This window comes from Jaculus jaculus, chromosome 16 (genome assembly GCF_020740685.1).
Source record: "Jaculus jaculus isolate mJacJac1 chromosome 16, mJacJac1.mat.Y.cur, whole genome shotgun sequence".
NCBI classification, from domain to species: Eukaryota; Metazoa; Chordata; class Mammalia; order Rodentia; family Dipodidae; genus Jaculus; species Jaculus jaculus.
Window position 1 is genome coordinate 46,353,548 of NC_059117.1, and position 27,543 is coordinate 46,381,090.

At 40.3% G+C, this 27,543-nt stretch overlaps 1 protein-coding gene across 3 annotated transcripts in view; it reads right to left on the bottom strand.

Moving 5' to 3' along the window:
- Positions 1-26,971, bottom strand: part of LOC101604817 (cytosolic 5'-nucleotidase 3A) — a 94,713-nt gene extending 67,742 nt beyond the window's left edge. The window contains exon 1 of one of the 3 annotated variants that reach the window (XM_045135538.1): positions 26,784-26,971. In XM_045135538.1, coding sequence (XP_044991473.1) covers positions 26,784-26,921 — 138 coding nt within the window. In that variant the 5' untranslated portion in view covers positions 26,922-26,971. The remainder of the gene's footprint in view (positions 1-26,783) is intronic. The other 2 variants (XM_004652751.2, XM_045135539.1) reach the window with 2 other exon arrangements.
- Between the last annotated feature and the right edge of the window lie 572 nt (positions 26,972-27,543).

Sequence of the window (27,543 nt, forward strand, 5' to 3'; positions counted from 1 at the left end):
ACTCTCAAATAAATAAATAAAATAAACAAAAATTTTTAAAAAATTAAAAACTACTAAAATTGTTTCAGGGAATAACTAAGTTGAATAAGAATGGCTCACTAGGTAAGACAGCAAATTTTTCATGGAAGTTTAAAATATGGTTACTTGTAGCATGAGGACAAAGCACAGGAAATATGAGGTCAAGGCAGTTCAAAAGAACAGAATCATGCTGCTATAGCTTACTATAAGCATTTCTGAAATATTTTCTAACTTGGGGGTTCATGATGATCTCAGAGGGTTGCTTAGTGGTAGTGTGTCTTCCTAGCATGCTCAAGTCATTCCACAAAAAAAATCTGGGGGTCTGGAGAGATGGTTTAGCATTTAAGGCACTTACTTACGAAGCCTAGGGACTTGGGTTCCATTCTCTAGCACCCACATAAGCCAGACACACAAAGTGGTTCATGAGTCTGGAGTTTGTTTGCAGTGTCTGGAATCCCTGGCACACCCATTCTCTCTATCTGTCTCTTTCTCTTTTAAATGAATACATTAATTAATGTATTTTAAAAGATTTTTGGCTATAATGTTAGGGTCAATGTTAAGTATATAATATATTTCCTGTGTCTTAAAGTATATTTTATTCAAACTATACCAATAATTGTCACTCTTTTAATACCATCACTGACCTTATTTCTTTGAACACATAACCCTTTGTTGGAAGCTCTCACAACATTTAAATTCATGTTTCTGTTTGTTTTGAGGTAGGGTCTCACTCTAGCCCAAGCTGACCTGGATGGAATTCACTATGCAGTCTCAGGTAAATTCATTTACTCTTAAAGAGTACTGTTAAGAGTGCCAGGCATGGAAACATATGCCTATAATCTCAGCAGGAGGCTAAGGCAGGAGGGCTATGTGAGTCCCAGGCCCCAGCAGAGATACATAGCAAGATCCTGTCTCAAAGACAACAAACAACAACAAAAGGCCACTGTTAATGTAATGTAATGTACAGGGCTTCATGCATGCTAGGCTCTACCACCGTTATACTCAATCCCAGGACTCTAAGCTCAGCTGATATTTAATTGTGACATTGAATATTAAACCTGTATATCTGAACACTTGGTCTCAGCTGATGGCACTTACTGTTTTGGAAGGCTATGGAACTTTTGGAGGTAAAGCCTTGTTTGGAGGAAGTGAGCAACTGGGGGCAGGATTTGAGATTAGATAGCACAGCACTATGTTTGTCAGTTCTTTCATCTCTGATTCCTGACTGTGTGGTAGAGTGTGACCAGTGGCCTCACGCTCTTACCCATGCCTTCCCCACATGAAGGGATGTATCCTTTCCTAAACTACAAGTTCAAATGATCCTTACTCCCTTCTTGTTAGGTGTTTGTTCACAGCAACAACAAAAGAACACAGGACACTAGTTTCCAAACCATGCTGGAAAGTATGAAGGCAGTGGCCACATCTTAGGACCTCTAAGATCGAGGCATCTCAGGTTCTAAGTCTTCTCTGTTAGTGTTGATAGAAAAGCTATTCTGAGTTTGTGCTCTTTACTGTTGTACTACCAAGTACCTAATTAAAAAATAACTAATAATAAATAATACCACCAGTATTTCAATTTCATTGGAGGGGGCAATGTACTCAAAATGTAACTCCTGTTCTCATCCATGACATGTAAACAGGCAACTGTGCTTCACCTAAATCTTGATTCTTTTCCTTGCTTTCTCCTTTCTGCTATATACATTGTTATCCAGGTTCAGCAGCCATTTTGTGACCATGAGAAAAACCAAGGAAATTTCATTCTGGGACTGAAATTTCCCCAAACATACCCATTAGTGGGCTTGTAACTCAACAGTATAATACCCAGGGCACTTTTCCTGCCCCTTAGTGTTGGAGGTTGAAGGCTTACTTAATGTTAGGCAAGTGCTTTCCCAATCCCAAAACTATCTTAAGACTGTAGAATGAGAGAAATTTTGCTAGAAATTTATCTCCTGTAAAGAAACACACATTAAGTCTCAAACAACACACAGCACCAACTATTTAAGGAGTACGCTCTTACGTTCCCAATGAATCTGTTAAAAGTTAGGTTATATATCAGTTAGAAATGGCAATTTTTTTAAATATATATATATTTTATTTATTTGAGACACAGAGAAAGGCAGATAGAGAAAGAGAATAAGCATTCCAGGGCCTTCAACCACTGCAAATAAACTCTAGATGCATCTGGCTTACATGGGTCATGAGAATTGAACCTGGATCCTTTGGCTTTATAGAAAAACACATTAACCACTAAGCCACCTCTCCAGCCCAGAAATGGAAATTTTTAACTGTTTGGGGAGGTTCTAGTGACAGTTCCCTCCCTCCGATTCTGATGTCCAAAGTAATTTTCTACCCTTGTTACTCTCTAGAGGATAATCAAAAGATGCATTTGCTTTGGTTCTATGCTTGCATTTTTACTTCACTGGGTACATACACTTATTTTATTAAAAAAATGCAGACCTGAGTAACACCAAGTTATCTCATATTTTTCCTTTAAAAATTTTTTTTTAGCCAGGCATAGTGGTGCATGCATTAATTCCAGCACTTGGGAGGCAGAGGTGGAAGGATTGCTGTGAGTTTGAGTCCATCCTGGGACTAACACAGTGAATTCTAGGTCAGCCTGAGCTAGAGTGAGACCCTACCCTGAAAAAAACAAAATTAAGAAAATAATAAAAAATAGAAATATTTTGTATTGATTATTTGCAAGTAAGAGAAAGAAAATGAATATATGGGCATACCAGAGCCTCCTACCATTGCAAAGAACTCTAGATGTATGTGTCATTTTGTGCATCTGGCTTTACATGGGTACTAGGGAACTGAACCCTGGTAGGTGGATTTTGCAAGTGCTTTGACCGCTGAGCCATCTCTCCAACCCCTCCCCCCCACCATCTCATCTTTTTTCTTCAGTTTGCCATTAGAGTGAAATAAGAAATTTGCTGGTTAAAAAAATTTAAAAAATAGATTCTGGTAGTCCTGAAGAGTTTAGAAAAGCAGTGTAGCAGGGTTTTGTGGCTCACACCTTTAATTCCAGCACTCAGGAGGCAGAGATGAGGATCGCTGTGAGTTTGGGACTACAGAGTGAGTTCCAGGTCAGCCTAGGCTAAAGTGAGACCTTACCTTAAAAACAAAAAAACAAACAAAAAAAGGAAGGAGGGAAGAAGGGAGGGAGGGAGGGAGGAAAGCAGGATGTAAATTTTATAAAGATATGCCAGTTAAGAGAAAAAAAATCAGGTCACCTGGATGGAAGTACAACATGAAGCAAGCAGAAATGTAAAGCTATAAAAATAAGATATAATATAAATAAGTCGCCTGTATCTCTCAGCCCTCGGTAGGCTGAGATAGATTTGCTGTGAGTCTGAAGCCAGCCTAGGTTACTGCTGCAGTCAGGTTTGCATTGCTGGTAGAAATTACCCAAGAGCAGCTTGTTTATTTTGGCTTACAGGCTCGATGGGGAAGCTCCTTGATGGCACAAGCAGAGGGTGGACATCACCCCCTGGCCAACATAAAGTGGACTATAGCAATAGAAGAGTGTGCCAAACACTAGCAAGGGGGAGCTGGCTATAATACCCATAAGCCTGCCCCCAACAGTACACTGCCTCCAGGAGGCTTTAATTTCCAATTGCCATCCACTGGGGAACCTAGCATCCAGAACACCTACGTTTAAGAGGGACACCTGACTCAAACCACCACAGCTACTTATGCAAGACCCTCTTAAAACATAATACAAAAAGGCATGTGCCTGCCTGTGTTCTCCAACCCTGCTGCCCTGTCACTTCCTCCTTCCCCTATCTTGAATCACTGGCTTCCCCTGATCCTCTGCCAACCATTAGCCAACTGCTCAGACACTGAAGGAAACCCCACATACACACTCATCACTCTGCTCCATGTCACTCTGTTAGGGTCACTGCCTGGTGGCTGCCCAAATGCACTGCCAGAGCTGTGCCTCTCATGTTGGCCACTTTCCACCTTCTATACTGAAGAACACTCTTTACATGTTGTCATTACCAGGTTTTCTTCCTGTTTTAATATGTGGATGTGGGTGTGTGGGAGGGTTGTTCCCAGCCCCTGTCTATCTGCAGGGCTTTAGGCTAAATCTTTTAAGTACTGTTTCTGGTAACAACAGGTGATATATTAACTACTTCATGACACTGCTATTGGTTATTCCTTAATAATCCCATTTTTAAAATGCTATTTCTTTTAAAAATATTTTTATTTTATTTATTTTCAAGCAGAGAAAGAGAAAATTTATTATTTTTGAGATGTGGTCTCACTGTAGCTCTAGCTGGCCTGTAACGTGCTATGTAGCTAAGACTGGCCTTGAACTTGCAGCAGTATACTTTCTTCTGCCTTCATAGTGCTGGGATTACAGGTATATGACACCAGACAGGCCTGAAAATCACCTCATATTTAATATGATTTAAAGTGAACTTTCTGGGGGTACCAAAATAAAACATAGATCCAAGAGCACTGGCTCCAGAGCCTGAGAAAACAGAATGCTTAATCTCCTGGAGCCTCATTTCTGTGCCTGCAAACTGGTAGGAGAGGGGGTAACTGGGCTGTGGTAATAACTCACAGGGCAGGCAAAACATGAAGGCTAGGTTTGGGCCACATATCAATACTTGGGACACATAAATCCTGTATTATTATGGCTATTTTTTTCATGTCAGTTATGTCTCCTCTCCTACAGTGTAACCTCTGAGGACTGCAACTCTGTTCTATTTACCTTTATATCCCCCCAAAGTACTTAATATCACACAGTAAGGACTGAGAAAACTTTTAGCTAAATAGTGCACTTTTAGTGAATGATGTCTTTTTTATCTGAATAAAAGTGGCCACTAACTCAAACTTCTTTTATTATTTATAACAGAAAAAGGCAGATGAGAAAGCAAAGAGAGAAAATGCACCAGGGCCTCGAATTCCAGATGCATGTGCCACCTTGTGCATCTGGCTTATGTGGGTACTGAGGAATCAAACCTGGCCTTAGGCTTCTCAGGCAAACACCTTAACCACTAAGCCATCTCTCCAGCCCGTCACCAGCTTTGAGTTGTGAAAATTTGCAAGTTTTTAACCTAACATTCTTGCTATATGTATTATTTTTTCTCTTTTCTTGTCACTGTGTTCAAGTATCTGACAAGTAGCAACTTAACAAAAATAGGGTTATTTTGGCTTATCATTGGAAAAGATATAGCCTATCATGGGGACAGAGAAAGGCATGAAAGCAAAAGCATGAGGTGCCAGGTCACACTTCATCTTCAGTCAGAAATCAGAGGGGACAGGTTCATAACCTCAAGGCCTGCCTCCAACTGGGAACTAAGTGTTCAACAAGAGTAGGTGCACTTCATATTCAAACCACAGCACTATCTAAGATCAAAATCAATAAAGAAAATGGAATGTCTAAAAAAAACAGAAAGTTACATGTATCTCTCCAACTCTACAATTCATAACACATTGAGAATAAAAACTTTGAAATGGACCACCGGTTAAGATGGCAGAATAGGAGCCATGCCAAAACAGCCTAGGAGAGAAAAAGCAAAAAAAACCCAGCAAAATACAAAGTGAGATGTAAGAAATTATGAATGGCAGCAGAGAAGTAGGAGAGATCCAGAGCATGCAGACCTGCCTAGGCAGGTAGAAGCAGCTCCAGAAGTGGCAGCACCAGGTCTGCAGTGGCAGCAGGTTCCTGGGGCCACAACTGTAAGGCTCGGCTAGAGCCGCAGGAAAAGCCACCTGAGGGGATTTTGTACTCCCACCGGAGTTCCTTGCAAAATCAAGAAATGTGAAGGGAGGACCGCTGAGGTCAACAAAGGAGCAGATCACAAGGTAGAGGGTCACGTGGACCAGTAGAGAACTAGAGCCACCATCCACAGCCTCCCCTCCCCCACCGCCAGCACAAGTGCCAGCAAGTACCACAGACCAGAGGAAGGGAGCTCATAGCACCTAGCACTGGCAACCAGAGCAGCAATCCAGCAACCCAGCAAGCCTACTTGGACCCACAGTGCACCAAAGAGGAACCCAAGCAGGAGTGCAGCATACCCGAGAACAAAGTCATCCCAAAAGGTAACTGGGATTACACCAGATCAGTACTGCCAAATAAGCCTGGTATATAGGCCTGAACCAGAAGTGCTAATTGCACCTTCCATATCAGGATAAATTGTATGTTAAATCTGATGGATGGTTGGATTTTCCATTCTTAAATAAGCTATGTTTTGGGCTTGTTATTTGTTGCTTCCTGATTTAGAGTAGCTTTGTTTCCTCTTCTGTTGTTCATTAGGGAAGAGTCTCACTTGGTCACATGCTGACTTGGAACCCTCAACAGACCAGAAATCTTAACCTCCGAACTGACAAGATTAAGGGTGTGGGACAACACACACCATAAAGGACAGTGACTGTTACAGGATCAAGTTGTCGTAATACCTACTATTGCATAAATACTTTGGGCTGTTTTTCATTGAATGTGTATATTGCTTAAATTTTAGAATATGCCTGTATTTTGTTTCACTCAGTCTACTTGATTACTCTCATAGCAGGCAAACCCAACATCTAGGGTCACTTTTGTAAGTACTCTGATAGTCTTAAGAGCTATACCTATAACCTTAAACTCCTACTCTGAAGATATCAGATTAATTGATACATCTAATAATACTGCAGCTAACTAGAAAATCCAAGATGCAAAAATATATACATTATAACACAAGTACACTAAAAATCAGACAATCTAAATCCACCAAAAAGTATTAATGCATCAGAAATGACCTCCAGTGAGAATGAGTTAGAGAAAATGCCTGAGAAAGATTTCAAAAGAATGACTACAAATATGCTGAAAGAAGCAGAAGAGGAAATCAAAGGAATCAAGAAGACACAGGAAACTAATTTAATGAAATAAAGAGGTCAGTACAGACACAAATAAGGAAATAGATATAATAAAGAAAAACCAGTTAGAATTGCTACCAATGAAGAACACAGTGAATAAATTAAACACTCTGTAGAAAATCTCACCAGTAGAATGGATGAAGGAGAGGACAGAATACTTAAACTAGAAGAGCAGGTGGCAGATCTAATATAGTCCAACAAAGAGAAGACAAACCAATAGGAAAGTATGAATGGGAATTTCAAGATATGTAGGACACTATGAAAAGATCAAACATAAGAATTCAGGGTATAGTAGAAGGAGAAGAATTTCACTCCACAGGCATAGTAGGCATTTTCAATAAAATCATAGAAGAAAACTTCCCCCATATTGGGAAAGGGGTGCCAATGCTGATACACGAATCCTTTAAACACAAACCAGACAAAACCTGGAAAGAACCTATCCTCAACATATTATAATCAAACTATCAAACACACAAACCAAAGAAAAAATACTGAAAGCAGTCAGAGAGAAAAATCAAGTTACCTACAAAGGCAAGCCCATCAGGATCACAGTAGATTACTCAACACAAGCTTCAAAAGCCAGAAGGGCTTGGGATAATGTATTCCAAGTTCTGAAAGATAACAACTGTCAACCAAGATTACTTTATCCTGCAAAGCTATCCATGCAAATACACAGAGAAATAAAGACACTTCACAACAAAAGCAGGCTAAAGGAATATTTGAAGACAAAACAAGCTCTATAGAAAATACTTGAGAGAATCCTCCATGCTGAAAAGAAAAGCACACATGTAAGGAACCTGGAAAAAACAAACAATACTCAAATACTAGTTAACACAAGAGAACAAAAGGTAAAACCAGAAAAACAACAAAAAAAAATGGCAAAAATAAATACATACCTTTCAATAGTGTCTCTTAATATCAACAGCCTCAAAGCCCCAACCAAAAGACATAGGTTTGCAGACAGGGTTAAAAAGCAGGATCCTACAATTTGTTGCCTCCAAGAAACTCACCTTTCTACAAAGGATTGACACTATCTTAGGGCGAAAGGTTGAGAAATGGTGTTTCAAGCAAATGGGCCTAGAAAACAAAAAGGGGTTGCTATCCTATTTGACAAGGTAGACTTCAGTCCAACATTAATTAAGAAAGATAAGGAAGGTCACTTTATATTGATTAAAGGCACCCTCCAACAGGAGGACATTATAATCCTAAACATATATGCACCTAAATAGGAGCGCCCAAATTCATTAAACAAACGCTTTTAGAACTAAGGTCACAGATAAGACCAAACACAGTGATAGGGGATGACTTCAACACTCCACTCTTATCAATTGACATGCATCCTGTAAAAAATAAATAGAGAGGCATCTGGATTAATTGAGGTCATAGAACAAATGGACCTAACAGATATATATACAGGACATTCCATCCAAAGACTGAAGAATATACATTCTTTTCAGCAGCACATGAAACATTCACTAAAATAGACCATATGTTAGGACACAAAGCAAATCTTAACAAAGACAGGAAAACTGAAATAATTCCTTGCATTTTGTCTGACCACAATGGAATCAAACTACAAATCAACAACAAGAAAAACTATAGAACATACACAAAATCATGGAAACTAAACAATACACTACTAAATGATGAATGGGTCAATGAAGAAATCAAGAAGGAAATCAAAAAAATCCATAGAGTCAAATGATAATGAGAACACAGCAAACCAAAACCTTTGGGACACAATGAAGGCAGTCCTAAGAGGGAAATTTATAGCTTTAAGTGCCTATTTGAAGAAATTAGAAAGGTCTCAAACAAATGACTTAATGATTCACCTTAAAGCCTTGGAAAAAGGAGAACAAGGCAAACTGAAAATCAGTAGACAGGAGGAAATAATAAAGATTAGGGCATTGGCTGGAGAGATGGCTTAGGGGTTAAGCACTTGCCTGTGAAGCCTAAGGACCCCTGTTCAAGGCTTGATTCCCCAGGACCCACGTTAGCCAGATACACAAGGGGGCACACGCATCTGGAGTTTGTTTGCAGTGGCTGGAGGCCCTGGCACGCCCATTCATATTTCTCTCTCTCCCTCTCTCTCTCTCTGTCACTTTCAAATAAATAAAAATAAACAAAATTAAATAAATACAAGATTAGGGCAGAAATTAATGAAATACAAACAAAAAGAAAACAATCCAAGGAATCAATGAAACAAAGAGTTGGTTCTTTGAAAGGATAAACAAGATTGATAAACCATTAGCAAATCTGACCAGAAGAAAGAGAGGAGGGACACAAATTAACAAAAATATTAGAGATGAAAAAGGCAACATCACAACAGATACCAGAGAAATTTTAAAAATCATAGGGACATACTATAAAAACATATACTCCACTAAGTATGAAAATCTGAAAGAAATGGATGATTTCCTTGATTTATATGACCTACCTAAACTAAATCAAGATGAGATTAATCACTTAAATATAATTATAACAAGTATGGAGATCCAAGCAGTTATCAAAACTCTCCCAGCTAAAAAATGTCCAGGCCCAGATGGATTCACTGGTGAATTGTACCAGACCTTCAGGGAAGAACTAACACCATTGCTTCTTAAGCTTTTCCATAAAATAGAAAAAGAAGGAATCCTACCAAAATCCTTCTACGAAGTCAGCATCACCCTGATACCAAAACCAGGTAAAGATTGAACAACAAAAGAAAATTACAGACCAATCTTCCTCATGACCATAGATACAAACGTTCTCAACAAAATATTGGCAAACAGAATACAAGAATATATCAAAAAAATTAAAAACCCCAACCAACTAGGCTTTATCCCAGAGGTGCAGGGATAGTTCAACATACACAAATCAATAAATGTAATACATTACATAAATGGACTGAAGGACAAAAAAAAAATCACATGATCATCTCATTAGATGCAGAGAAAGCATTTGACAAAATCCAAATCCCTTCATGATAAAAGTCCTACAGAGACTGGGAATAGAAAAAACATAGCTCAATATAATAAAGGCTATTTATGACAAGCCTACAGCCAACATATTACTAAATGGGGATAAATCAAAAGCTTTTCCACTAAAATTAGGAACAGACAGAGGTGTCCACTGTCCCCACTTTTATTTAATATAGTACCGGATGTCTTAACCATAGCAATAAGACAAGAGACACACATGAAAGGGATACAAATTGGAAAGGAAGAGATCAAGTTATCATTCTTTGCAGATGACATGATTCTATACATAAAGGACCCTAAAGACTCTACCAGCAAACTGTTAGAGCTGTTAAACACCTATAGCCATGTAGAGGATACAAAATAAATACACAGAAATCAGTAGCATTGCTATATGCTAATAATAAAAACACACAGAGAATGAATCAGAGAATCACTCCCATTCACAATTACATATATTTTTTTTTTAAAAAGTACGTTGGAATAAACCTAACCAAGGAAGTGAAGGATCTCTACAATGAGAACTTTAAAACACTCAAGCAAGAAACTGCAGAAGACACTAGGAAATGGAAAAACATCCCTTATCTTGGATCAGAAGAATCAATATTGTGAAAATGGCAATCTTACCAAAAGCAATCTACACATTTAATGCAATCTCCATCAAAATTCCAATGGTATTCTTCATGGAAATAGAAAAAACAATCCAAAAATTCATTTGGAATCACAAAAAGTCTTGAATATCTAGAACAATACTGAGCAACAAAAAATAAGGCTGGTGGTATCACCATACCTGATTTTAACCTATAATACAGAGCCATAGTAACAAAAACAGCCTGATACTGGCACAAAAGCAGACATGTATGTCAGTGGATGTAAGTCCACCTGATATTTGATAAAAATGCCAAAAATACTCATTAGAGAAAAGACAGCCTCTTCAGCAAACAGTGTTGGGAATACTGGATATGTATCTATAGAAGGATGAAAATAGATCCTTCTCTCTCTCCATGCATAAGAATTAAGACTAAGTGGAGTAAAGACCTTAACATCAGACCTGAAACTCTGAAACTGCTAGAGGAAAAAGTAGGGGAAATCCTTCAACATATTGGTCTTGGCAAAGACTTTCTGAATACAACCCCAATTGCTCAGGACCTCATGAAATTACAAAGATTTTGTATGGCAAAGGACACTGTGAATAAAGCAAAGAGACAACCTACAGAATGGGAAAAAAATTTTGCCAGCTATATATCTGATAGAGGATTAATATCTAGGATATACAAAGAACTCAAAAAATTAAATAATAAGAAATCAAACAAGCCAATTTAAAAATGGGCTATGGAACTAAATAGAGTTCTCAAAAGAAGAAATACAAATGGCATATAAGCATCTAAAAAATGTTCTACATCCCTAGTCATCAGGGAAATGCAGATTAAAACTACATTGAGATTCCATCTTACTCCTGTCAGATTGGCTACCATCATGAAAACAAATGATCACAAATGCTGGCGAGGATATGGCAAAAGCAGAACCCTTCTACACTGCTGATGGGAATGCAATCTGGTCCAGCCATTGTGGAAAACTATGTGGTGGCTCCTGAGACAGCTAAAAGTTGATCTACCATATGACTCAGCTATAGCACTCCTAGGCATATATCTTAAGGACTCATCTCATTTCCTTAGAAGTATATGCTCAACCATGTTTATTGCCACTCAACTTACAATAGCTGGGAATTGGAACCAGCCTAGATGTACCTCAACTGATAAGTGGATAATGAAGATATGGCACATTTATACAATGGAGTTCTACTCAGCAGTAGTAAAATGAATTTATGAAATTTGCAGGAAAATGGATGGATCTGGAAAGGATTATACTAAGTGAGGTAACCCAGGCCCAGAAATCCAAGCGTCATATATTCTCTCTCATAAGTACAGCCTAGCTACAGATGATTGGACTTCTGTGTGAGTAGTAAGAAAACTCAGTAGCAAAGGCCAGTAAGCTAGAAAAGAGATAAAATGAAGAGAAAGGAAGGGGGGGGAGGTACTTAATAGGATGGTATTGTATATATGTAAGTAGAACAATAGATTAATGGGGGTGAAAAGGCCCAAATGAGGTCAGGGGACAAGACTGAATAAAGTAAAGTTGAATAAAGGAGGGCTAATCAAGTCTAAGAGGATATAAATAAATCATATGGAAACCTACTTTTTTGGACAATGGAAAACTCAGGAGCCATAGACTATTGCTAGAAAATTTTCAGTGCCAGGGATGGGATACCTTCCAGTGAGTTGTTGGCCAGGGAGGTCCCTGATGCGCCCAAAACATTATAGGCCTTTCCCGAGGCCCTTGGCTTCCCACCAGGAATAGATAGTAAGACCCTATTGCTGAAGACTGCACATACTTGGGCTGCAAGGCCACTGAGAAATCCTGCTGGAACTGAGCTGATAACTTCCTCCATGTAGACCAGCTGACAGAAAGCTGAAAGAAGACATTCTGCATGTCTTCAATGAGAGAGAGAGAAATCACCAGTGAAAATACAGTGGGCAATGCAAGCCTTATATATTGGGCAGCCTGGCCAAATGAGCCAATGGGTGCAACAGTGGCACATCTGTCATGGTAGAAGCCACCTGCCCTCTAATTGGACTGGAGGCCTTCCTCATAGGAGGGAATACATCCTGATACTGAAAACTTAAAACAGGGGTAATCATGAGCCCTACGGGTGTGCCATTTGCTGCTGTCTGGATAAATGGCTTCAAATTAATCATGGTGAAATAAGAATTTTTAAAAAGGGTGAATAATTCAAGACACCTCTTAAAATTAATTTTCAATGTTTAATACCTAAATTCATCTAAGTGTATACCACTTTGCCTTTTTCCTTCTTTGTATGAAGAAACAAATTTTCTATGCAGAAAATTTACTATCTTCAAAATATCATGGGTAATATAGAATTTGAATTGTTAGGCTAGCCATTTGTAAAATTTGTCACTTATCAATAATGTCCCTCTTTCAAATGCAATGTGCCAATATTAATTAGCCATGATCAGGTAAGAATTTTAACCATAAATGCCAACCATGACTGTGCTGTTACTTTTTTTTTTTTTTTTTCAAGGTAGGGTCTCACTCTAGCTCAGGCTGACCTGGGACTCACTTTGTAGTCTCAGGGTGGCCTCGAACTCACAGTGAACCTCCTATTTCAGCCTCCTGAATGCTGCGATTAAAGGTGTGTGCCACCACACCAGGCCTTTGTTACTCTCTTAGAAGTTTTTTGTCCACTTCTAAAACTGCAGACTAAGCTCTTCCTAAATTATCACTGACATCGAATACTATGAGGCTGATTCAAAGTAAATATCTGATGTGCTGTTAGCAGAGTATCTTAGAGGGAAATGATACTAGATCATTATGATTATGACTTTGTATGTCATATTCTTAAAAATTAGAATGTGAGCAAGATACTATGACATGCATTCTGAAAACATCACAATGAAACATTATTTTGTATGCCAGCAAATTAATTTTTAACATTATAATCAAAAGTTAAAAATAAACATCTGAATGTATATTAATGTATATCAAAAGTTAGTGTGAATCAATGCAGTTCAATGGGAGAGAGAGAAATCACCAGAGAAAAAAAAAGAGAAATTTAATGAACTGTAATCCAAGAAAAATTAGGGCTAGAAAGATGACTCACTAGTTAAAGATGTTTGCCTGCAAACAACTGGTTCGATTCCCCATTACCTACATAAAGCCAGATGCACAAAGTGGCACATGTATCTGGAGTTTGCAGTGGCAAGAAGCTATGGTGCTCCTGTTTTTCCTCCCCCCAAATAAATACATACTCTAAAAAGTAAAAAAAAAAAAGAAAGAAAAAAAGGAAAAATTATACTTGAGAATGATTATCCAAATTATGTTTTATATAGTTCATGAATACTAAGACTTTTTCTTATTTCTTGGGGAAAAAATAAAAGCCTTTTGCTTAACTCTGCTTTTCACAAAAATCATTACTCAAGTGAATTGTCAACATTAGCTATCCCACTTTTCATTTTATGGAACTTTTGTTTCATGTCTCCTTCCCCAAAACTTGACCTTCACTCTTTGTTTCCTGGCTTTTTTGTTTGTTTGTTTGAGACAGGGCCTCATGTATCCTGGGCTGGCCTTGTAACTCCCTAAGTAGTTGAGGATAACTTTGAATTTTCAGTAGAATTCAAGCAATAACCTTTTAATTCTCTGTCAATACATTTTAATTGCTGTAAAAATTAACCCCAAATCAAATGACTCTCTATATTTGTGACTTTGACATACTCATTTTCATTACTACATGGCATAGTCCTCTGCCTTTAAGTGTTTAACAGACATTTCCAAGTAGCATGGATGCAAAGAGACTCCAATCCCCTAAAATCTAGCTCTCTGCCTCATTTGTTTCTGTCAAATATATCTTGTTAGAGATAAAAAATGTTTGGCATCATTTTTGATCTTCATTGTATCTGTCTCCATATCCAGTTAAACAGAACTTACAAAATGCTACCTTCAATAAGCAAATTCCTAATTTGTGTACAAGAAAAACAAAGCATGTTTAAAGTTCTCTGAAATGTGACAATAGTCAAGTCTTCTCTATTCACAATTCCCTTCAAAATATGTTCTTTACTAAGTGCCTCGACCCTCAAGTCATTTTGTTACATTTTTAAAAATTTTTTGTTTATTTTTATTTACTTGAAAGACGCAGAGAAAGAGGCAGATAGAGAGAGAACAGGCGTCCCAAGGCCTCCAGCCACTGCAAATGAATTCCAGATGTGTGCACCCCCTTGTGCATCTGGCTAACATGGGTCCTGCAGAATCGAGCCTCGAACCAGGCTTCACAGGCAAGCACTTAACCGCTAAGCCACTCTCCAGCCCTTTTTAGTTACATTTTGATTTGTTTTCTAAAGCACTTTTCCATGTAGATCTTGTCGCCTGAAACTCTGCTATGCAGACCAAGCTAGCCTGAAACTTGCAGTGATGTTCCTCTAACTCTGCCTCCCAAGTGTTGGGATTAAGCAGGTGTGCAGCACCAAGCCTAGCACTTTTCTCCTGTTTCTCTTGGAATTTCATTTAACTTGCTGGCTCAGTTCTAATAGTACTTTTCTCAACTTCTAATTCCTCTGACAATCTTCAACCCCAGGTCAGAGACTAAGAGGCTAAGCAAGGGCTGGCATATCAATAAACTAAATAAATACTTGGTGAATGATTTCCACAGAGCTTATTATTTTAAATACATTCTCATGTGCTCTCTTATTCTGTTATTTAACTTATGTTTATATGTCTTCTCTCATCAAAGGCTTAAAATTTCTTAGTATGGGGTTGGGGAGATGGCTGAACCATTAAAAATACTTGCTTGCAAAGTCTGTCAGCCTGAGTTTGATTCTCCAGTACCCATGTAAAGCTAGTTGCACAATAGGAAGCATGCATCTGGAATTCCTGGTGTGCCCATACTCTCTCACACAAATAAATAAAATATTTGTGAACATAATCACACTAAGATCTATCACTGTGTATAGTATATACAGGGGATTGGAAGAAACTGGGTGTGGTGCTACACACCTGTAATTCCAGCATGTGGGAGGAAAAGGCTGGAGGATCAAAGTTTAAGGTCATCTTCAGCAACAAAGAAGTCTGGGATACATGAAGTTCTGTCTCAAAAAAATAAAACAGGGGATTGAAAAGTTGGCTCAGTAGTTAAGGCACTTGCTTGAAAAGTTTGACGACCTGGGTTTGATTCCTTCATACCCAAATAAAGCTAGATGTGCAAAGTGATATATGTATCTGGAGTTCATGTGCAGCAGCAGGGGGTCCTGGCACAAACCCATTCTTTCTCTCCCTAAGTAAATAAATATATATTAAAAAAGTAAAAATACTTTTTTTTTTAATTTTTATTAACATTTTCCATGATTATAAAAAAATATCCCATGGTAATTCCCTCCCTCCACCCCCACCCCCCACCAACACTTTCCCCTTTGAAAAAAATACTTTTAAAAGAAACAAACAGAACAAACCAATAGAGGAAAGAACCTCCCCCCCCCCCCCCGCCCCGAACTTTTTGCTGCAAGTTTTTCTCTAGTATAAAAGTGCTGGAAATTGGGCTGGAAAGATGGCTTAGCGGTTAAGCACTTGCCTGTAAGCCTAAGGACCCCGGTTCGAGGCTCAGTTCCCCAGGTCCCACGTAAGCCAGATGCACAAGGGGACGCACGCGTCTGGAGTTCGTTTGCAGAGGCTGGAAGCCCTGGCGCGCCCATTCTCTCTCTCTCCCTCTATCTATCTTTCTCTCTGTGTCTGTTGCTCTCAAATAAATAAATAAATTTTTTTTAAAAAGTGCTGGAAATGTTGTTTATTCTGCTATTGGGGATTAAGTGCAGGACCTCACAGTTACTAAGCAGAACCTCAGCAGATTTTTTAATATTTCAATATGTGTCTGCTCACCAAAATGAATTTATAATTCTAATGGGCTTTAACTGGTTCCTTAAAATTTTCTAGTTGGACAACTACATGTTCCTATGTAGAGTTTTGCTTTTCTTTATAAAAATGTAAGGAATTTTTGCTCTTGTAGTGATGGAAACTAAATTCATACATTCAAGGCAAACACTCTACCACTGACCCACACCTCCAGTTCTTTACTTTTAGATGGCCAGACTGACTAGATTTAGCTAATTACTCTTTTTTCTTTTTCTTTTTCTTTTTCTTTTTTTTTCCAAGGTAGGGTCTTACTCTAGCCCAGGCTGACCTGGAATTTACTATGTAGTTTCAGGGTAGCCTTGAACTCATGGCAATCCTCCTACCTCTGCCACCCAAGTGCTGGGATTAAAATAAAGGCATGCACCACCATGCCTGGTTTTTTGGCTAATTGCTCTTTACATTCCTTAAGGCATGAGCAGTAATATGTAGTTAGTTATTAGGCACTCAACATACCACATAATCCAACAATTGTTACACTACAAGAGAAGAATATGACATGTACAATTTAAAACAGGCTTCTAAAATGATTTCATATTCATATTGAGATCTGACTAAAAATTTTGAAAGATGGTTTTGATTGCACATGGCTGTAATTCTAGCACTCAGAAGGTTGAAGCCAGAGGATCTCAAGTTCCAAGCCAGCCTGGGTAGAAAGCTGTCATTCATTCATAGACAGATGATAGACTGAGTTATAGTTATCTTCTTGTTGTTGGGACAAATCATTCAACCAAAAGTAGCTGATGGGAGGAAGGTTGTTCATTTTGGCTGAAAGTCTAGAGGGGAAGCCCCATGATGGTAGGTGAATAGCATAGAGGCTGGACATCATCTCTGCCACAGCAAGTGGGAAACAACAGAAAGAGTGAGCTGAGCTCTGGCAAGAGGGAACAGGCTGTAACACCCCAAAGCCTGCTCAACAACACACCTCCAGCAAGGCTCCACCTCCCAAACTGCCACCAGCTGACTAAGCATTCAAAACACACAAGTTTATGGGAGACATCTAATTCAAACCATCACATCCTACCCCTGGCCACCATAAGCTCATGACCATCAAGATGGAAAATGCATTCAGTCCAACTTTAAAAGTCCCCGCAGTTTTTATCAATCCTAATACTGTTCAAACATCTCCATAGTCCAAGGGGTCTTAATTGTGAGCTAGTAAAACCATAAATACATAATGGCACAGAGTAAACATTCAAACTGCAAAAGATGACATTGGGCATAGCAAGGAAGGATTGAACCAATGCACGATCTAAAACAAGACAGGCAAATGTCAAATCCTACAAGCTATATATGTCCATCTGGGACTTACAATGAAGTCTCTGTGGCTCCAATTCCTCCCTTTTATCTGGGATGCCCCACAGACCAGGGAAAATGCCATCCTAAGCTGGTAACACTACTTCATAGCTAGTATCCTTATCTACCGTATCCTTAGGAGCCCAGCATGGTGGCACATACTTTTAATCCCAGCACTTGGGAGGCTGAGATAGGTGGATTGCTGTGAGTTTAAGGCTATCCTGAGACTACACAGTGAATTCCAGGTCAGCCTGAGCTAGAGCAAGACCCTACCTTGGAAAAACAAACAAACAAACAAAAACCTTGGGTTACCACTGCAACCCATAATTCATCCTCATGACTCCACTGGACCTCTCTACACAGGAACTCCAACAACCCTGCCTCACATTGCCCAATGGTTATTTCCAAAATCAAACCATGTTGCAAATCCGATGACCCTGTCTTTCCTGCATTTGTTGTATTTCCTTAATACCAAGTAAGTTTCCAAAATTGTTAATCCAGAGGGAATAAGACCAATTCTGAAGAGCAGAATACTCCATCAGCATTCTGGCCCCTACTTTCAAAATAGTTTTTCCTGCTATCCTAATGCAGAACAGCTGGCCAAATCTCAATGGTGGTAGTCTCAAACAATTGCAGCTGAAGTGAGCAGCAGTCTACAGTATCATACTTTCTTTATGTGCCATATCCATCCACTCACACCATGCTATTTCTTCCAAACTCAACCCTGCTCAGGTTCCTAGGACATGGAAACAAGAGCACAACAAGCCTCTCATACAAATGGCCTCTAGCCTAGGACTAAGTTATTTCTTCCTTTCATAAACTAAGCGTGCACAATTTACACTTTGGTCTTTCAAGCTCTGACCAGAACGGTCATCAAATTCTGCTTATACTACAAGACATCTCTTAGGCCAAGGTTTCAAGTCCTTCCATATTCATATTGCAAGACACTTCCAAGTGGCCCAACACTACACAGTACAGTTTTAGGCAGTAATGACCCACTCCTGTAGTAACAATTTTCTTTTATTGTAACTACCTTCTTGTAGCTGGAACAAAGCACCAACTCAAAGCAACTGGTGGAAGAAAAGTTTTTATTTTGGCTTACAGTCTTGAGGGGAAGCTTCATTATGGCAGGGGAAAACATGACATGAGTAAAAACTGGACATTACCTTTGCCACAGCAGGAGGAAAACAGCAGCAACACAGTGAAAGCTGGGCATGGTGGCACATCCCTTTAATCCCCATGCTCAGGAGAAAGAGGTAGGAGGATCATTGTGAGTTTGATGCCAGCCTGGAACTAGAGTGAGGTTCAGGTCAGCATAGGCTAGAGTGAGACTCTACCTCAAGAAAAGAAATCAAAAAAGGGCTGGAGAAGGTTCAATTCCCAAGTACCCACATAAGCCAAATGCACAAAGTAGCACATGCATCTGGAATTTGTTTGCAGTGGCTAGAGGACCTGACATGCCCATTCTCTGTATCTCTTCTGTCTATCACTTTGTGCTTACAAATAAAGAAGAGAGATGGCTTACTGGTTAATGCACTTGCCTGCAGAACCTAAGGACCCAGGTACAACCCCCCACGAGTACCTACATAAGCCAGATGCACAAGGTGGCACATGTGTCTGGAGTTCATCTGCAGTGGCCTTGGCATGCCCATTCACTATATCTGCCTCTTCCTCTCTCTCTCTCAAGATAAAAAAAATATTTTTTTAAAAATGAATGTGTTGAGCTCTAGCAGGAGCTAACTAGCTGGCTTTAACACCCCAAAGCCCACCCCCAATACACCTCCTCTAGCAAAAATAAACACTAAAGAGCAATAGTAAAAAATGTTTTAAATCCTAATGCTTCTTAACTGCAGGAATTCAGTAGCAAAGGCAAATATAAATAAAACCTATTGACTTTGTTCAGTCTAGCAGCTCTTGCTCTCTCTACAAAATAAAGGACTAAAACAAAACAGAGCTTTATTAGTTGAGAATAATTATCTGGAGATATTTATTCACAAATTAAAAAGAAAAATCAGGGCTGGAGGTATGGCTTAGCAGTTAAGGCATTTGCCTGCAAAGCCAAAGAACCCTGGTTCAATTCTCCAGGACCCACAAAAGCCAGATGCACAAGGTGGCACATGCATCTGGAGTTTGTTTGCAGTAGCTGGAGGCCTGGTGCACCCATTCTCTCCCCCTCCCCGCTTTCAAATAAATAAATAAATGAATAAACATTTTTTTTAGTCAGCTGGGCATGGAGGCACATTCCTTTAATCCCAGCACTCAGTGGGCAGAGGCAGGAGGATCACTGCAAGTTCAAGGCCACCCTGAGACTACATAGTGAATTCCAGGTCAGCCTGAGCTAGAATGAAACCCTACCTCAGAACAAATAAACAAACAACAAAAAAAAAAAGTTTAAAAAATATGTGGTTTTTTTTTTGTTTTGTTTTTTGTTTTTTTTTTCCTGAGGTAGAGTCTTGCTCTAGCCCAGGCTGACCTGGAATTCACTATGCAGTCTCAGGGTGGCCTTGAACTCATGGCAATCCTCCTACCTTTGCCTCCCGAGTGCTGAGATTAAAGGAGTGTGCCACCACATTCAGCGCAACACCTTTTTTAAACCTAAGGAGAAATAAATGCAGATTTATTGATGAGCACAAAAATTAATAACAAGTGAAAAAATGTAAGAGTCAAATTCAGAGATGCTGTATGAAGCTGGAGATATAACACAGTGGTAGAATATGTATGTTTTATGTATAAGGTCATATTTATTCCCCTTTACAAACAAACAAACCAATGTACTGACTTGCAGATCCAGACAGCACAACTGTTAAGTAAGAGCTATCCTATTCTTTTATTTTCTCAATGTTGTGCCTTTCTCCCTGTCCTAGACCCCAAAGTCCAGGAGGGTCAAGAGGAACAAGAAAAGCAAATTTACTACAACCTCTTTTCTTACCCCTTACTTCTGTGAAGGAAAGAAACCACCTGCAGCAAGCCACAGCTTAGGAGCACTGAACAAACCTGCAGTGGACAACAAGCCTACGGAGGACAGTAGTATACTAAACACCACAAAAATCCCCGTTCCTTAACACACATAAAATGCTCATTAAAATGTTTGCTTTTCAGTCATTTAGGCTCAAGTCTTTAACCCTAGAGGTTAAGGAGGCTTAAATAGGAAGATCTTGGGCTGCAGAGTAAGTTCCATGTCAGCCTGGGCTAGAGCAAGAACCAGCTTCAAAAAGAAAAATATTTGACTTTTCACTGACACCATCTGATAAAGGTGCAGATGACTGTCTTCCATTATCATATGTTGCTTTGACACCTCCATTTTAACAGTGCGTATCAGCAGTTGTCAAAACAGAAGGAAAGAGTATGAACTGTATACTTTTCCACATTTTCATTAGCTCAGAACTTACTGACTCCTACACAGAAGGTTGGAACACACTATCACTCCCTCTCCCTCTTTTGAGACATAGTCTCACTATATAGCTCAGGCTAGCCTTGAACTCTCAATATTCTTGCCTAGTCTACCAAATGATGGGCTATAGACAAGCATCACCATGCCTAACACAATGTCCCTTCTAAGGGGAGAATTTAAAACACTGGTATTTGGAGCTGGGTGTGGTGGCACACACCTTTAATCCCAGCATTTGGGAACCAAAGGTAGGAGGACTGCGTGAGTTCAAGGCCACCCTGAGAATACAGAGTGAATTCCAGGTCAGCCTGGGCTAGAGCAAGACCCTATCTCGAAAAACTAGAAAAGAAAAAAGAAAAAAGGATCCCCACTTTTACTTATAGAAACAACTAACTTGTGATAGTAAAAGACTACCCTTCCCTACCATGTGTGAGGTCCTGAATTTAATCCCAAGCATGGCACAAAGGAGCAAAAATAAAACTTCACAAAACCCTGTTCTTTTTAAAAACGCTTTTTGCACATCTAAACCATTTTCGAGGTATGATCTCACCTACTCCAGGATGACCTAGTCACTCTGTAGCTCCAGGTTGGCCTTGAACTCATAGCTGTCCTACCTCAACCTCTCAAGTACTATGTGGTGTAAGCCACCACATAGGCACTGAGGGGAGGAAAAAAATCTTTTTTTTTTTTTGAGGTAGGGTTTTGGTTCTAGCCTAGGCTGACCTGGAACTTACCCTATAGTGCCAGTCTGGCTCTGACCTTTGACCTTTGACCTCACAGCAATCTACCTCTGTCTCCTCAGTGTTATTACTAAAGGCATGTGCCACCATGGCATTCTGTTCCAGTATTCAGGAAGTTGAGGAAGGAGGATTATGTGTTCCTGTACATCTCTCTCCCTAATCAACTTTTACCTTGGCTTTGCTTCACAAGTCCATGTCTGGTTTCTATCCTCCACAAGACAAAGGTTTCTGGTCAGCCTGGGACACAGTGAAACTCTTCCTCAAGAAGACCAAATATAGGGCTAGAGAAGTAGCTTAGTGGTTAAGTGGTTAAGCCAAAGGACCTCCATCCAGGACCCACGTAAGCCAGATGCACAAGACGGCATACGCGTGTGGAGTTCATTTGCAGTGGCTGGAGACCCTGGCACACCCATTCTCTCTCTGCCTCTTTCTCTCTCAAATAAATAAATAAATGGAATTTTTAAAAACAAGACCAAAGGGGGGGAAAAAAAGACAGTCTCAAAAACAAAGCATAACAAACCTCAAATCTCTATTCTAGACCTTTTAGTCTTGACACATCATCTACTAGACACCTAATATTTCATTTTCAGCTGGAAGTTCACTGACTTGATAGGAATGTGACAAGGATACAGAGCCAATTGACAAAGCTCTCAGTGGTCAAACTGCAACATTAGCAATCCAAAATATAAAATAAATTATTTGAGTCTGTACTGATATAAATATGACTATAAACAACAGAGAACAAATTTCTTGAGCCAATCAATTCCAAATAGTTTATGTAGATACCATCAAGGATGTGAAATGTAACTCTGAACACTAAATGTAGTTCTCATAGCAACTTCCCTCCAAAGAACACAGCATAGAAGGAAGGGATAGAGAATGATTTACAGCCGGGCGTGGTGGCGCACGCCTTTAACCCCAGCACTTGGGAGGCAGAGGTAGGAGGATCGCCGTGAGTTCGAGGCCGCCCTGAGACTACAGAGTTAGTTCTAGGTCAGCCTGTGCTAAAGTGAAACCCTACCTCGAAAAACTAAAAAAAAAAAAAAAAAGAGAGAATGATTTACAGTACAGAAAGCTGACAAACACTAACTTAACCAGATGATCAATGTTAACATTCATGGTAGAAGGAAAACAGTTGCACCCCTGATACATGATGAAAATAATATTCACATGTGGTTTATCTGAAAAGCTAGTTAATCATGGGGAAAACTTCATATAAAATCCAACTAAGGAATTCTAGAAAATATATAACCATAACTATTCAAAACGAAGGACATAAGTAAAGTCTGAGTAAGTGTCAAAGTCAAGAGGATAAAAAGAAGTCAGGGGTGTAATTCAGTGGTACAGCACATGTGCAAGAGGCCCTGGGTTTAGTCCTCAGGGCCAGTGTGGGGGAGACAAGGAGCCATGATGACTAAGGACAGTTTGGTACTGAGAAGGAGCTCCCAGAACATGGACATAAATTCAGAAAGGAAGGAGCTGAGTGTTGTTGCACATGCCTTTAATCCTAGCACTCAGAAGGCAGAGGTAGGAGGATCAATATGAATTTGAGGCCACCCTGAAATTATATACTGAATTCCAGGTCAGCCTGGGCTATAGTGAGACCCTACCTCAAAAAAGAAAAAAATAATAAAAAGGGAAGGAAATCTGAATAAAGCATGGACAGTTAATACCATATCAATATTTGTTCATCAACTGTAACAAATGAGCCATACAAACATAGGATGTTAATAACAAGGAAAAACGGGTTTGAGATATGTAAGATTATACTTAACTTTCTCAATATTTTTGTATATATATTGTTCTCAAATAAAAAGTTTAAGCCGGGCTTGGTGGCGCACGCCTTTAATCCCAGCACTTGGGAGGCAGAGGTAGGAGGATGGCCGTGAGTTCGAGGCTACCTGAGACTCCATAGTGAATTCCAGGTCAGCATGGACTAGAGCAAGACCCTACCTCGAAAAACCAAAAATAAATAAATTAATAAAATAAAAAGTTTATATAAAATGTTTGGCTGTGGGGGCTAGAGAGATGGCTTAGCAGTTACGGCACTTTCCTGCAAAGCCTAAGAACCCATGTTTGACTCTCCAGATCCCACATAAGCCAGATGCACAAAGGTGAGGCAAGCACAAGGTCACAAATGCCCACTGGGTGGCACAAGCGTTTGGAGTTTGATTGCTGTGGCTGAGGCCCTGGCATGCCAATTCTCTCTCTCTTCCTAAAACAAAAAGTTTAGCTATGATAAATTAATTAGTAATCTTAAAGAGATTTGAGGTCCAATAAAGAGCCACCTAAAACTAATTATGGTGCAAGTCTGTAATCTCAATTGAGGCAGGATCACAAGTTCAAAGCCAGCTGAGGTAAATTAGCAAGTCCCTGTCACACAAAATTAAAAATAAAAAAGTGGGAAATGTAGGTATGTTTGCCTAGCATATGCAAAGCCCGGAGTTCAATCTTAGTATGGGTGGGGATGAAAGTGGGAGGTGAGATGAGGGAGAAATCTAACCCAAAGTATCTTCATTAATAAGTGGGAGTAGGTATGACATGGGCTCAGGGCACATGCAAAAGGATAAATATTAAAAATGGAAGGTGGGCTGGAGAGATGGCTTAGCAGTTAAGGTGCTTGCCTGCAAAGCCAAAAGACCAAGGTTCAATTCCCCAGAGTCCATGTAAACCAGATGTAGAAGATGGCACATGTGTCTAGAGTTCGTTTGTAGTGGTTGGAGGTCCTGGTGTGCCCATTCACACTCTCAAATAAATAAAGATAAAATATTTAAAGAAAAAAAATAGAAGCAAAGCAACAGCCAACTTCACTAAATGGCTCCTCTTATCTCTCATTTCCAGTATGTCTTCTGACTGGTTTCCTCTGGATATTCCTACTGTAGCAGATAGTTCACTAGTAACTTCCCAAATAAAATCTCCTTGGCTCAAGTCTATAATCCTAGCACCCAGTTTGAGGCAGGAAGATCACCTTGGGTTCCATGTGAGTCTGGACTAGAGTGAAATCCTTTCTCACAAATTCAAAGAATCCCAAGAGACAGTGTCCATCATTCTGAATAAGTCCATGTTTTCCTAACAGTGATGGTTTGATTCATTCAGGTGTCCCCCATAAACTTAGGTGTTCTGAATGCTAGGTTCCCAGCTGATGGATATTTGGGAATTAATGTCTCCTGGAGGCAGTGTATTGTTGGAGGTGGGCTTATGAGTGTTATAGCCAGTTTCCCCATGCCAGTGTTTAGCACACTCTTCTATTACTATTTTCCACCTTAGGTTGGCCAGGGGGTGATTTCCACCCTCTGCTCATGCCATCGTTTTCCCCTGCCATTGTGGAGCTTCCCCTTGAGCCTGTAAGCCAAAATAAATCTTTTTCCCAAAAGCTGCTCTTGGTTGGGTGATTTCTACCAGCAATGTGAACCGGACTGTGACACTAACCAACCTAGTTTAGTTAGTTACTCGGGATCTGTGATCAGAAAGGCTATGTCCATTGGCCATCCCTGGGTTGTACAAAGCCTCTGAGACAAGAGGGCAGAAGATGAGCAGAACAGATGCCTAAAACATAACTATTACAAAGAGAAAGAACCAAGACCAAATTCCAGATTTGGTATTTTTCTTAACTGAAGAAGCTATATATATACTATATACTATGTATATATGTAAAGAGAAAGAACCAGGACCAAATTCCAGATTTGATATTTTTCTTAACTGAAGAAGCTAATTAATAACATTACAAAAGTCATAAATATAAAACTCTTTTCATATTGTCCACTGGAAAGCTACCAGCAGGTTTTACACATGTGTTACAGCTGAATCAAAACAAACTACTATGTATATATGTAAAGATGGGCTGACTTTTACACTATAAATTAGTAAGGCTGGTATTCCTAATTCATTACTTCATTACTTTTCACAAAAAAAAAGAGAAAATTTCCTCAGGATTTAGTGAAAAGTCTGCAACTTAAATACATACAGAGAGATAGGGTGACTAATTTTTTTTTCAATTACAATTACGCATTATAAAATCTGGGTGTGGACCAAAAGAAAGCTACTTAAAAGTTATCTAAACAGAACCGCAAAACGTAAGTGAAACTTCCGATACAAGAACGTTTGGAGAAAAAAAAAGAACATTTGCTACTAGGGGTGTACAGAGAAGGAGAGAATAAGCTACAATAACTCAAGAATAATAAACTCAAAATCTAGGCAACTTAGTATATGATATGTGAGAGTTAACGTTTTACTTTTTATTATGCTTAACTATTTCTATATTCAACCTTGTACCATAGATACAAACCAAAGGGCAAATTATCTCTTTACTTACCTTGCACCTATTCCAAATACTATATAACCAAGTATGGTGACAGATTCTCAATTTGTGTCGTAAACATTTGGTCCCAGATTTCACATGTATAACATACTATGGGAGAATACCCATGACTATGCTCGTCAGTAATTATAAATTATACTTGTTTTGCCCTTGTCAGAAAAACAAATTACTTATAATGTACCTCAAAGAGAATCGGGACATACAATTTTAATAAAACTGGAAATAAATTATCAAAGGAACTTTCAAGGATTTACACAAGCCCTTTTTGGGGGGAGCACCTCTTGGGACAGGCATTTCCGAAACCGGGCGGATAGAGAGTATTGGTACTGTAGCTCATGGCAGCCCAATGAAACCACCACTCCGCGATGAGAATCGGAATTCGATTAGTTGCACGGGTGTGACGGGTGCAGGGAGAGAAAGAGCCACGACCCCGGGACTCGGAGCTCATCCGAGGAGAAAAGTGTTTTGCAGCACGAGACCCGTTCTCTCGGAAGCATTAGCCTATTTCAAATGAGAACCCAACAAAGAACACCAGCGGCCGTGGGGCGTGCAGCCCCGGGCACCGAGACCGCGGAGGGAGGTGCGCGGGGTGGCCGGGCGGCCGGGCCTCCGGCGCTGTGTGCCCTTAGCTCGCAGGACCCGACCTGCCGGAACCCACGAAGTCTCTACTCCCCTTCGCATCCACGACGGGTCCCTGACGCGCTCGTGGGTCTCAGCCCGGCACTCACCATCTCGATGATCTTGGTCTTGCGGCCCGTCTTCCTCTTCAAGGTGAGTATGTATTGGGCCAGCACCACCCCCGCCACCAGGGCGCACACACTAGCGCTCGCCACAGCGCCCACCCGAGCCACGGCTGCGCGATCCATGGACGCGGCTCGCGTGCACCTCGGGCCGGAAAAGAAGGGGCCACGGCGCGGCTCCGAGCCGCCCAAGGCCCGCGCGCCGGGAAACCCGACAGGCCCGCCCGCGAGCGGCCCCACACCGGCCCCGCCCCCAGGCGCCGAGCGCACGGCGAGGGCGCGGCCTACGTGCGGACGGCGCCCCGCCCTGAGGCGGGCCTTTCGCTCTGAGGGCCCGCTCCTGACGGTGAAAGAAGCCGGGCTGAAAATCTCCACCAAAGACTGTAAGAGCTGGCTGTGTAGCACACCCTGCATTCCTGTGGCTAGGCAGCAGGGTCATGAGTGTGTGGTTAGCCCCAAGCTAGCCTGAACTACACTGTGAGCCTCTCATACATTTAACCCCTGGAACTGTTCGTAGCCTTCCACGCTTCGGCCAGACTACAGATCCCAGCAGGCTGTGCAGCGCAGTGTGACTTGCGCAGTAGCATCTGCTGGGGGTCTTCATCCAGTGGGCTTCCAGCTTCATCCAGTTTATCACTTCCTTCATGGTTTCCTCTGGATGATCCGCCAGGTTTACAGCTGTCTCATTGCCTAGTGTCTTCCAAGGAATCAATGTTGGTTTCTTGTCCTGTCTGTCACAGGGGTGATT